The 13,129-nt window shown below is 43.6% G+C and overlaps 1 protein-coding gene across 3 annotated transcripts in view; it reads left to right on the top strand.

Moving 5' to 3' along the window:
- The window catches only part of LOC138582873 (testis-expressed protein 47-like), a 253,568-nt gene extending 240,925 nt beyond the window's left edge, over nucleotides 1-12,643 (top strand). The window contains exon 8 of one of the 3 annotated variants that reach the window (XM_069654571.1): nucleotides 12,018-12,643. In XM_069654571.1, coding sequence (XP_069510672.1) covers nucleotides 12,018-12,070 — 53 coding nt within the window. In that variant the 3' untranslated portion in view covers nucleotides 12,071-12,643. The remainder of the gene's footprint in view (nucleotides 1-12,017) is intronic. The other 2 variants (XM_069654570.1, XM_069654569.1) reach the window with 2 other exon arrangements.
- The last annotated feature ends 486 nt before the right edge of the window (nucleotides 12,644-13,129 follow it).

Below are 13,129 nucleotides of genomic sequence, written 5' to 3'. Positions count from 1 at the left end.
GACAGTAGAGGTGACCCCAACGCTTGAAATAATTCCGTAAGAAACGGGAGAAGTCAAATAGGCTGATAGTTGCCCAAAACCGAGGGATCTAATAATGGCTTTTTCAGAAGTGGAAGAACAATAGCCTGTTTCAGCTAGGGTTGGATAGTCCCCTGCTAAAAGGAGCTTTTGACCATATGAGTCAGCAAAGAAATCGCCGCAGGAAGAATTTCCTTCAGGACTACAACAGGGGTAGGATCTGAGGGAGTAGCTGATTTGAACCTAGTAAAAGCACTCAGCACGTCTGTCGTAGATAATTCTGGAAAACCGGACCAAGAATGCTGGGGATCTATATCGATTTTGCTTATATCAATGCACACATTAGCAAAAGAGTTCAAGCAAATGTGGTCAGGGATGCCCAAGACCGTTGTGGTAAGGGGCTATTTTAGGCGAGGTCGAAGCAGTAGAAGTGAGGGATTTCACCACTATTAACAGTTCTTTGGATTGATTAAGAGCTGATAAAACTTTATTAGCAAAACAAATCTTGCTTGGCGAGGTTGATAGCCTTGTGGCATCTCTGGGTGAGTTTCTGAAAGCATTGTTTCGCCTGCTTCCCATAACTCCTCTGCCATTTCCTCTCTGCCTGCCTTAGTTCTATCCGGGAGAGTTTCAGCTCTTCTAAGAACCACGATGCAGATGGACATTTGCGAGGATAGGTAACTATCAGGGGAGCAACTGTATCAGCCACTTTCGCTCTTTCTCCCTAATCTCCCTACTGCACTGGAACCTGATGCCCATCATAATAATGCCAGCCTGACTGCAAAACTCTTTAAAGTGCATATTAAACTTCAGTTACTAAAGGGGGTTTCCTAAACCGCTCCCCCATCTTGCCTACCTGACTTCACCACTGCCTCCAGTGACAATAATGTTATTGTGTTTATTTATAAAGTGCTCCTCTTTAGTTGAAGCCTCCACCCCCTTAGGTTAATGTTACCTTTATAAATCACCCCTTTCTTATATATATTTTTTCTATTTGTTTTGTGCTCTAGCACCTTGAAGCATCTCTTGTGCTGGATGAAATTATCAATAAAGATCTCAGACCAAATACCTAGACAGACCTAGAAAATATGGCAAAGTACTACTTTATTCTCAATTCAATAAAGTAGGGCGAGCTGACGAACAATGGACTGATGCTCGCACTCACAAACAAACTTGATTTTACAGGGGTTATATACCCCAATATGCATCATCTATGATGGCAGCTATATGGCAAACTGTAAAACCTATTGACGAGAAGGATTGATTAGGGGAATATATCTACCTATGGCATGCATATGGATTAGTACTTCATTGGCTGCCCCTTATCTGTAGGGCACACCTTAAACTACCTCTAAACATGTATAATACAGATTATAGCAGAAAGTGGCAACTGATTGGTTTATGCAACACTGTTTAGCACGTTGCCCCATAGACCCTCTGATTGGTTGACATGCTCACCCAACTTTGAACTTTCAGCTTGCTAGCAGCATGTAAACAAAACGAAACCCAGGTGCTTGAGTCACGTCGGATTACTCTCAACTTCCCCAATTAGTCCACCATCTCTCATCAGTCTGATCATAAGCCAAAGTTTGCCGTCTGTATTTGACCTTGTAGTCTTTTCTCTTTTCTGGAACATTTAAGGGGGTGTAAGCACATCACTGTCTTCATCCGAGGCTTAATGGAAAGCCCTTGTTTACTTCTGAATCACATGTGTGGAGACCGCAAATTTGTCCTTTTGGACCCCCTATTTACTGCTCTTTGGTTTACTTATACTGGGTGTTCTTGATCCTCTTGGCCTATAAAGACTTGCTCACTACATCTTGTAGGAGCCTTATCCATTGTTAATTGTCCAATACATGTCTCTTGCAAATGTTTTATTTTTCTTTAATCTGTCTTACTTATATGGCTTATCCCTCTGCCCCTCTTCGTGCCTATTCCTTGAAATAGCATCCTTGATCCCAGGCCAACACAGGTTCCTCTTTATTTTGCACACAAAGCTAATTCTCCAACGTCTCCTGACTCTGTACCCCTGGTCTGTTTCTGAGGTAGCTGGATTGAATCTTTGCATGAGCCGGTGTCCCTTTTCCTATCATGGCCATCTTTGCCACGGTATATTCTTCTTCAGCTGGTGTGTAATCGTCTTTCATGTCCACCTCCTCAGACAATATCAATTTTGGCTGGCTAGAAATTGCATTTTCGAACACAGAGGCAGTATGCACATGCTGGCACATGCTATTAAGCTGCATTTATTTAATCGGGTGCATTTTACTTTAAGGACATTTGTCTGGAAGTTACAGCATATCCTCTGTGTAGACATCCCAAGGTACAGTAGTACCTAATTGGCATGTGCATGTCGGCAGCTGCATGGCTACCCGCTCATGCGTGCGTATTTACTGCATGCCTTTACTTGTTACTAAATCTAGCACACGCGACAGTTCTCCTGCTGCTGCTGCGGTGTTACATACCATCCAGCATAGAGTTGTCTTGAGACATGCCTGCTTAGAAAAGAACATGGTAGGCACTAAGGTGAGCTGTAGAAGCAACTATGTATTGTATATTTATTTTGCATTTTGTGAACAAGAGAGTGAGTGCTTTGCCCCGAAATGCTTTTCAAAAGTGTGAGTGGGCCTGATTCATGGAACTTTTAGAACAGTGCAAAGAGACTTTCCACTGGTAACAAACACCCTGATTTACAGAGCGGGGCAAAGTGTATTTTTGCAGTGCAAAGTGTATTTTTGCAGTGCAAAAGTACTCTTTGCACTGTGCTAAATGGGATTAATTCACGGTGCAAAGAGTAATTTTGCATTGCAAAGTCACTCTGCACTGCAAAAATACACTTTGCGCCACTCTGAATCGGGGTGAATCGGGGTATTTGTTGGCAGTGCAAAGTCACTTTAGCCTGTGCTAAAAATTCCACGAATCAGGCCCATTGTGCCAATGCCTTGCAGGGTGCTTTACACAGGGCGAAGTGAAAGGTGATAGGATTGATGATCTGCAGGAGGAGGGGGAAATTCGCATAGGAACATTGCTTGGCGCCTACCAGAATTATATATGATGAACTAACAGGCTGCAGATGCTGCTGGTGGCAGCTTTCTCTCCACTTGAAAGTACAAGCACTTTATTTTATTTATTTATCTAGGTGTTTTATAAATTGGTGTATGTGCAAAACCCGCTTTACAGCACTCGGCCGGTCGGGGCGGTGGCGGACAGAGCGTGTGGGAGTAGAAAGTAGTAGGGAGATGGAAGAGGAGGAGAAGAGGAAGCCCCCTACTGGAGAGAGCACAGGGCAGAAGATATGGGGATCAATGTGTTGGGCAGAGTCATTAGGGGTGGGACGGTAAAGTGCATGTGTGGAGGTCTCTGGATGAGTGTCTATGAGGGGAAGAGATGAGACATGGAAGTGGGGAAGGGAAGGGAGGAAACACGTTGAAGGCAATATCAAAGGCTGCCGTCCTGTGGATTCGACCTTCTGACAGGTAGTGAAGTGCAGAAGGGGAAGGGGTGGCTCCCTGGAAGGTGCCACAGAAGGGTGGTATTTCCGATGCCCCAAAGAGGAAGATAAATGCAGGGCACAGGCGTCTTCTTGGCTGGCCGGGCGAGGCAATCGGGCGTGTCCCCAGTATGGGCAGTAAGTGCTGTGAACTGGGGTGATGAAGAAGGAAGTACTAACCAATGCATAGCTCTTTCAAATGTGGTAAAAGGAGTGGGTTCACTTGGGGAGTGCGGGGTGTCGTAAGATGGATGATGTGCAGAGGTGAAATATCAGAGGGGGTAGTCTTTCCGAAAGAGTCACATTTTCAGACATTTAATGAAATGGAGGTGGCCATCCTGCAGTGCTAGTTAAGGAGGCCAATGGCCAGCAAACCAACCTCTGATCCCTCCTCTTTGCATACTATTTCGGAGACCCAACGGAAGCCGGTGTTCGGGGATCACAGGCTTCTCCGGTTCAGTTCCTCCACCTGTTAGCTGGACCCATTTCACCCAATATCTCGGTGTACTGTGCAAATGGGAAGAGCCTAAGTTCAACCCTCTCTCATAGGTAGGACGATGGAGGCTTTTAGGCCATGGGTGCCTTGCCTTTAGGCATAGGATAATTCTTGCTGCCCTGCTTTTGACCACATGCAGGTATCGGAGGGTGGTATTGGGCGCACTCACACAATGACCGCATCAGTGAAAAGAAATCAAGACAGTCCTTTTGAAAGACTGCTCTTCACACTTTGTAAAATAAACCCTGGTCATTATTATTCATTGAGTGTGAACCTAGCTTTGAGAAGCAGTGGAGCGCTTTACAGAGGTATACAACAGAACAGGTATACAGCAGGGGAAGGATATAGAGGGGTAGAGCTGTACAGGGTGGCGGGGAGGAAGGCAGTGGACGGTATATATCGAGACAGGGGATGCAGGGGTCGACGTGATGGCCTCACTGTTTATTAGGAGAGAGTCCTTGAAGAGGAGTCCCTTGAACTCATCCATCCCAGTTTTCCCTTCTAACGACCAGACTCTATAGCCCTCCCCTTCGTTTTCAACCTCACCCCCCTCTCGGTACTGTTATGTCAAGTGTATGCCTGTGACCCCTACCAGGTTTGTATAATACCTCGGTGGACATTTTGCTCCAGAAAATTCTCCTGTGCAGGTGTTCCTTGCTCTCCAGCAAGAAGGCTCTTTGGCATGTCCAACACCATCCGGTCTTTCTCTTACTCTGTTCTGCACCTTACTCTTTCTAGTTACCGTCGGCTTCTCTTTCGGCCTGCTAATCCTTCGGCAAGGTCGTCAATAGTCGTTGGTGGCATTCAGGCCGGTCTTTCATCTCTTTCATCCAGAAGTTATTGGTTGGCACCAATTCTGTATATTGTGAAGGTGGAAACACTGGGCCATGCTCGTTATGTATTCTAAGAGTAAGTGCAAGAAGTCCCACGGATGTGTATTCAGTGTCGACCTTTCTCAGTACTTCCTGCATTTGCAGAAGGAGGCTTTTAGGATTAGCTGAATGTATGTCTGCATAGTCCTTTTCTTCCTGTTCGCTTTTATGGTTCGAAATCAGGATTTGTGCTCAGTTTTCTAATCTTTACTGCTCCTTGCGACATGTACTTTATGTATTTCACTATGATTTCTGTTGCTTTTATGGCTTTGAGCTGACATTAATCTATTTTCTGATCCTTCTGCTTGTGGAAGGTTCGAGGATAACAGCACTCTTTTTCCTGATTTGGGCCAGGGGGTTGGGCGCTGGAGTTCGGGCTGCTGGTTGGCTCAGTCATTATCTTTGATTAGAGGAGGAGTGAACGGGTCGCTGATCGCTTGCGTGGTTATTTTAGTGTAAGTTCTGTAAGGTTGTGCCACTTTCTGGAACATTTGCCTTTCTCTATTTGGTAGGATAAATATGGGAGAAGGTTATTCTTTCTGCAATGAGGTCAGGGGTCCCTGTTACCAGGGAATAAGCACAAGGTTCCTTTAAGGACGGTCTTCAAGACGATGGGAGGGAGGGAGTGGGTGTTGGGAGGAAGGGAAGGGAAGGGACAAGGGAAGGGGAAGGCAGAATGTATGGAGACGAATAAACAGAAGGTTATCCAGAACCTGGCTCGCGTGTAATCTGTAATGACTGCATAGCGAGGCCTAAAAGGTGCTGAGTACACGGGTGCTTCGGTACCCGCCCTCCCTCCAACCCGCCCGGGAATGGCCATCTGCATGAAATGCCTTGTACTTAGAATGTAACTTTTTTTTAAGCCACCCCCTGCACATCTGAGAGCTGCCGGCCATCCCTCCACGAAATCCACAACTCTACCTCCTGAATGAGGTAATGATCTCTCCAAAATGCTTCGGCAATGGAAATTGTGAATGGAGGATAGCACAGGGGCAATGCGCTGGTCTTGGAAGCAAGACCACATAGAGCAACAGAGGTTCGAATTCCGATCCGCATACAGTATTAGGCGTGTTGTAAATAAATAATTAAATTAAGGGATGGTTACCTCCATGGTGAAAACTGTACACAGTGTGCTACCTTTTTTGCAGGTAGGACCACTAACTAGTTGGATGCAACCCACATTTTGCATTTCGTCGGTCCAGTCTACCACAGGATTATGCGTGGTGTCATCGATGCACAGGATGAAATCTTCCGCAATAGTCCTTTTACCAGATGATGAGAGGCTGCCTGTGAAAAGCATTTTATTAAAAATGGTGTGGGGTTTCACTGACAGAATGATGAGCTGTAACTCTGTGCAATATACTATAGGCCTCATCACGACTTTGGCGGTAACCCTTAAATCCGGCGGTAGCGCTATTACCGCCGGATTTAAGGGTCTGCCGAATCAGGGCTTCGTCGGATTTTTCCCCAGCTCTGAGCTTCCCCACCTTTGGGGGGAAATCCGCCGAAAATTTGTGCTATTACCGCCGGCAGGAAATCCGCCGGCGGTATTAGCGCGAAGATTCCCCATTGAGCCCAATGGGGGAATGGGGCATTCCCGAATGGGCTCAGTGGGGAATGGGGACTTACATTACCGCAAAACTCGTGATCCGGCGCTATTAGCGCCGGGGAGTTCGGCGGTAGGGCTAATACCGCCCGCGCTAATAGCGTTACCGTTACCTCCCAAGTCGTGATGAGGCCCTTTGTCTTGTCTATATGTGTCATTGCATTTAAAAATGTGGTAAATAAACTTTGGCTTTATCTTTTAAGAATGTAACAATGATTTATTCATGTGTTTAGAATGTAAAAAGTAAACATTTTTTGCAACGACCTTCCGGCTATTATATGGTTTATATATATATATTTTTTTAGATGAATATGTAAAATATCTCCTGATGATTGATATAATATCCGAAAAAAGCCTTTAGAATATTCATTTGACTGTTCTTCTACCGGAAAACAGTGTATTCATTTTTAAAAAAAGATAATGATTAATATACATGGATTAAACGACTTTAATTGAATTCTTCTAAAATGTGGATTGAATGTATTAAATCTTGCAGCTTCAGAGTGACAGATATGCTGGATGTCATTCAACCAATCCCGTGCTAGTTAAATACGGTGCCAGGTGCTTAGGCACTATTGTCTGTCATAGCACAAAGAATATTAACTACATGTAATTTATTTTAATGAAGTAGTGACTGCTGCTACAACCATTTTCCCATATCTCCAGCCACACATCCAGTTATCCTGTGTTATTGCCCAGAAGTGGGTAGGTAATGACCAAAGTGATGATGGTGTTTGGGCTCAAAGAGGACTCCTAGGCCTTTGTGGGGTTGATGGGACATGTGTGTTATTCTTATGTACAATGTAGTATTCTGGTGGAAGCAGAGAGACAGAGCGGTGGAGCTGTCTCAGCGATTTCCTGGATCACAGGGTTGTTTGCTACGATGCCGTTCATATGTTTTTAGCATGTTTCTTTGCTGATCTAATGCTGGTGAGACTGAAGGCATAAGCTTGTGTTTGTGTGTGCTGGTAGTCTGAGCAGTGTGTAGGTTCTGGGAGGTTTGGTAGCAGCATTATTTGGCACCATGTGTGACATGTCAGAGGATGTGGCTGCAAGGGTTGCTTGGAGGGGTAGGAAGTCAGGTGTTGCCACGTCGTAATCCATGTGTTTGTACAGCTACTAGTAGGGATTTATCCTGGAACAGAATGTGTTGCATGTTGAGGGGACATGTTGGGCAGACCAGTGGGAGTGTTTGGTTTCCTGGATACTGAGGTGTAATGCTGGGGAAAAACCAGCAGGTAGGTGTTGACTGGCTTCCATAATAATTAGGTAATTCTGAAGTGACCGCGCTAGAGGCTTGCTAAGTTATGTTTCTGGTTTATTTGCAGTATCTTCACAACATATGGAGCCCCAACCATCCCCATCCCTGCTTCGACAACCGTCTCCCCGTCTTTTCCAGTTACGCATACTCATTCCACTTCACTGGATTCTAGTTCCAGAATCCAGTGCTCACCACTCATCTTCCCCTCATCATTGCTCTACAAAATCTTTTGTATTTATTAAGGTGTCTTTTTATCCTACTTGACAGCCTCCGCTCTCCACTCATCACGCTGCCATCCTGCACCTAAGTGCGCTCTCCCCCTATTTCAACTACTGCTTTCTTACACACACACCCTATGTTGGCTTAATATCAACCCCCATCAAGATCCTGTGCAACAAACATTTGTTTAAAGATCCGTTTGGGCAGTAGAGTATATTTGGCTCCCGAATCCATCTTCACGCACTGTGGTACTCCATTCATTTGCACTACATCTTTCGGATCTTCTATTTCATCTTCCTCATCTAAGACCGTGAACATTGCCTCATCATCTTCCTCACTCATTCATTGGAATGGTGGAATATTATTTGAGATTCATGGCGGAATTTGGGGGTAAAACGATCGACATGAGGTTATTACTTAAAGAAAAGATGAAATATCCGTGGAACGAAGCATGCAAGAGAGAATTTTAGTTCCTCAAAGAAGAATTAAAACGCACACCGGTATTGAAGAACTTTAAACTGGGAAGAGATGCAATACTGTCTACAGAAGCGAGAAAACATGGTTTCAGAGTGGTCTTGAAGCAAGTTAAAGATGGGGAGAAACAAGTAATAACATTTGCTTCTCATGTACTCAAAGGAGCTGAGGAGAACTATTCGACAATTAAAAAGGAACTAGTAGCAATAAATGGGCAGTTGGTAAATGCAGACGATTTCTGTGGGGCACTAAATTTACGGTGCAGACGGATCACAAGATGTTGAAGCAGGCGTTGGAAAAGAAAAGTCTTGAAAATGTATCGGCCAGGATTCGGAGATGGGTCATTGCATTACACAAATACACCTTCCGGGTACAATATCTCCCAGGGCAAAGCATAGCTGCGGACTGTTTTTGCTAGGTCTCTTCTGAACCTACGGTAGCAACGTCTTAGGTCAGAGGGTCACTGGCATAACAATAGAGCATCTGAAAAGCTGTCTATTTATATTGGGTTCATTCATTTTCAAAAACACTAGTGAAATTCATTGTTTTTGTAAAAACGCCTGTTTTAAAAACAAAAAATAGAAAACACAAAGGGCCATGTTCTCAACATGCATTTTTGGTGCACATCGGATGTACTAGCGCATCTCATTACTTGCGCCTAAACAAATCAGCAGCCCGACCCACTAAGGACATTGAATGGGTGCATCTTATATGAGCTCATTTGGATGGACCCAAACTCCCCCCTCATCCATCAACTAGGCCCTCAATAAAAAAAGCTTGCATCCTTTCACCTCCTACAATCCTTCAGACGACCTCCAGGTCTAGTGTACTTAACAGATTAAGACCCTGTCATTCTTCTATCAACAACCATGCTGTCAATTTGTGCACTCCACAATCCGATGGCTGCCCATATAGCTAACCTGCCCGGTTGGTACCAACCACAAACAACATAGGGATTTTCATATCGGCACACAGGTAACGGGTACTTCCGACCTGCATCCGTCAACACCAAAGGTGTGGCATCTGCCTTCCCACTATCTGACTAACACACCCTGCCCTCCTTTATCACAGAGACATGCACAGCAAGGGCAACATGATCGCAGAAGAGTGCTATATAAGACTACTTTACATTGTATGACATTTGTTTAAGTGTGACCGCAGAGCTATGAATTGCTGCTGTCTCACATGCATTTCTATTCCTCAAACAAGGATAGACATTTTTTTAATCACATTTTACTCCGACCGGCCCTTGAAGGGCCCGTCCCAGTATAAGGTGCATGGGTGCTGATACCCTGTAGAGCATTAGTGTCAGGAGGACGCTCCCGATGCGAAAGTATTCACGGTGGCTGTCCAGCGCATTGTTTGCATTAACCTCACTTGGAATAACAGGAGCTGTTCTTTCTTGGCTCTCGGCTTATCTCACTCAGTGCTGCTTTTCTGTCTCCTGGAAAGGTTCCTATTCTTCCATATGGACTCTATCCTATGGTGTACCACCAGGTCCAGTTCTTGGTCCTTTATTATTTACATAATATACTATTCCACTTGCATTTCTTTCCAGACACACTATAATGCTGAAGCTACACACATTTTCATTTAATTTCCGACATTTACAGATTCTCTTCACTAGCAAATGTCTGAGTATCTTTTGATATTTGAATCCTGGATGGCATCTCATTTTGCATGTATTCTTGATTTTATATTTGAATCAACATTTAATGTACAAAATGACATTTTGTTAGTTACTAGTGTTTGTTGTTTCCATCTTCATAATATTAGACATTCCTCACCTTTTAACATTTTCTGCAACTAAAATGTTACTTTGACTTGGTTATTATCACATTTAAATTATTGTTGCTCCTTATATGTTGGGTTACCCAACATGCTTTTCTTCCATTTCAATCTATTTTACATTGTGCAGTGAGGGTCTTGTATAATTTAAATTATACTTCCCATATGGCAACTTACTTGACTCGCTTGTGTTGGCTACTTATTCCATATAGCTTTGATTTCATACTTTATTTATTGTACTCAAATGCATTCACAGACTTGCTCTTACTTATCCTGCTGAACGTATTTCTTTATATCAACCTTCTCGCTTGTTAGGCTGTACTCCTTATGTGTTTACTTCATGCCTTGCCTCCCGCTAGCTCCTAAACTATGGAATACTCTGCCTCTTGATGCCAGTTGGTGGAAGAAAGTTGGGATAATGGTGATGGAGTAGAGGTTAATGGAGGAGGAAACCAGGAGGCCGGCAGGAGAAGTAGCATGGAAGAGGCAAAGTGGAGAAAAGGAAAGAAGTATAGAGGAGAAGTTGGAACAAAAAAAGCAAGTTGAAAGGAAACATTGGAAGTAAGAGATCTGAAAGGAAGGAGACATTGGGATGAGAGTGAAGGAGATATTGGGAAGAGGACAGAAGGTGGAAGGAGGTGTCAGGAGAAGGTTAAGAGAACCTGAGAAGGAGAGGGTGCCAAACACCAGAAGGCCTTCCCAAGGCCTAAAGAGATTGAGAGTAAGAAGGGTAGTGGTACAGGAACATCACAGGACATTAAAGAGGTGACTAAGAAGACACAGGCTGGAGAGAAGCGAATACGAGGGACAGGATAGGTTCCCCTAGGCATGAGAATGTAGCAAGCCATCGAGTAGGAGTGGAGACAGTACCAGATCCCTGACAAAGGGTCTGGCACAACAATAGAAGCAAAGTCTCTAGGCCCACTCAGAATATTGTTTTTTTGGTGCAAGTTTCAGGGTTTTGTTCAATGCAGTCCTACTACAATGTCTGCCCTAGACTGGCTCACATTATTCCTTCATGGGTGGTCAGCCTGAGTCAGAAAGACTACAAGTCCACGGTCTTCACGTTGGACAGCAGGTTTTTGCAAGGCCCACCCCCCTCACCTTTTCACTTTAACTTGTGAAACCACCACCAGATCTCATAATATCCTTGAAAGGAAATAGCCCCACAATCACAAACTGCTTCTAAGCCGGGTCAAGTTTGGATGATTGACAAGAAACTCTGCCACAATGCTGTCTATGCATGCCTACAACCCTCCAATTCAAATGGCCTGACTCAGTGGGCAACCCAACCAGTCCAAACAACATGGTGCCAAACCGAGGAAGTATATATATATAGAGAGAGACAAAGCTAGAGTGTAGATGCTGGGGGTGCAGAGAACAATTTATCACATAGGGGACCAGTCACAATTAAAATATAATTTTAATGATGAGTCAAAGAGGTTAAAACAACCAATTAAATGAGGTGGTCCATAGTACAAAACATACAATATTCCAAACATCAAAGCAAAAGCTAAAACAGGAATTACGTAACAGACTAGTTCGGCTAGTTATGAAACCAAAGTGTTGAGAGAGCACAAGTGGGTACCTATTAAACAGATTATATAGTACCCTACTTTCGTAAGCATCAATGTGTCGTAAGTTTAAATCTCTGGTTCTGGAAGCCCACCATCCCCAAACTGTCCTTCATACCAGAAATGAAAGAATATGCTAAGAATAGTAATCATCATGATGACATTGAGGATTTCGGTTGCGATTGCTCCCTTTCATGCCTGTGTATTTTTCCCTTTCAGATGTTGTGTGGCCCACTCCAGTTGCAGTGAGACCATTTGAGATAAGATCATAGCCACATCAAGAGAAGATCCTGCCCGTTGCCAGAGTTCCCCGTGGATGGCTGAGACGGGCAATTATGTATGGAGAGTTCTTCAACCATTTGGGAGAATTTCTTTGGTCGATTACTCTAACATCTCTTGGCGTGCAGTAAAATAAAAAAACACAAGGAGAGGACAAGGACAATGAAATACCAAAAATATTTTTAAAGGCATTGTTACTTGTATTTAATATTTTTAATCAGAAACTGCGACAGAGATGTTGGGATTGTGTAATTTCTGGAAGAACTTAATGTTAAATGGTTTCTGGGGCAGACTCTTGTACACAGGCACCTATCATGTATGTTTGCATTGAACTGTGCACATTAATGATCTTTTGTAATATTTGACCTCTGATCTATATTTTAAAATCTTGCTATGTTTTGTTTGTTCATTTTGCAGTGCTTTAGAAGCAGAAAAGTAAAGCAGATGCATAGTGATATGTTTATTTTATACTGTTTGGACCCAGCATGACCTCCAAATATGTACTGTTGTCTATTTGATCCATAGAAAAAATGTAAACTATCATATAAATGTGAAATAAAATGTGTAAAATATACTATTGGAATTTCTCAGAAGGGACAGTGTGTTCTAAGGGCCAGTTTGCCTGGAAGAGTGTCTGGGGTGTAGCAGTCTTCCATGATCTGGCAAAGCTTTGATCACCTTTGAAGGGCCAGCATAATTACCCGCTTTGATTTGACAGGTGGGATGAGCCAACAGGCATATGAAAAGCTGCAATAATGAGTCCTGCGTGAAAACTGCCACATGTGCTCCCAGGTAAAAATCTGGGCACCCAAATGCAGCGCACACAATGTCCGCCCCAACCTTCCACATTCTCTTTCTTTCCAAATTTGTATTGTCTGTTTCTATTCCAATCACCCTTTTGCACAGTTTCTAAAATAGACTATGTCCCTCACACACTCTTTCATGGTTCTTTTGTAATCTTTCTTTCCCCTCTTTTTCTCTCGTTTTTCAATCTTTCTTTCTCTCGTTCTTTCATTAGTTACTTCTTTTTTTCTCTCTGTCTGTGTCCTACA

Source organism: Ambystoma mexicanum, chromosome 3q, assembly GCF_040938575.1.
Source record: "Ambystoma mexicanum isolate Mex_15411 chromosome 3q, UKY_AmexF1_1, whole genome shotgun sequence".
NCBI classification, from domain to species: domain Eukaryota; kingdom Metazoa; phylum Chordata; class Amphibia; order Caudata; family Ambystomatidae; genus Ambystoma; species Ambystoma mexicanum.
Note: the sequence above shows the minus strand (reverse complement) of the source record. Positions and strands in the feature narration are given on the sequence as shown.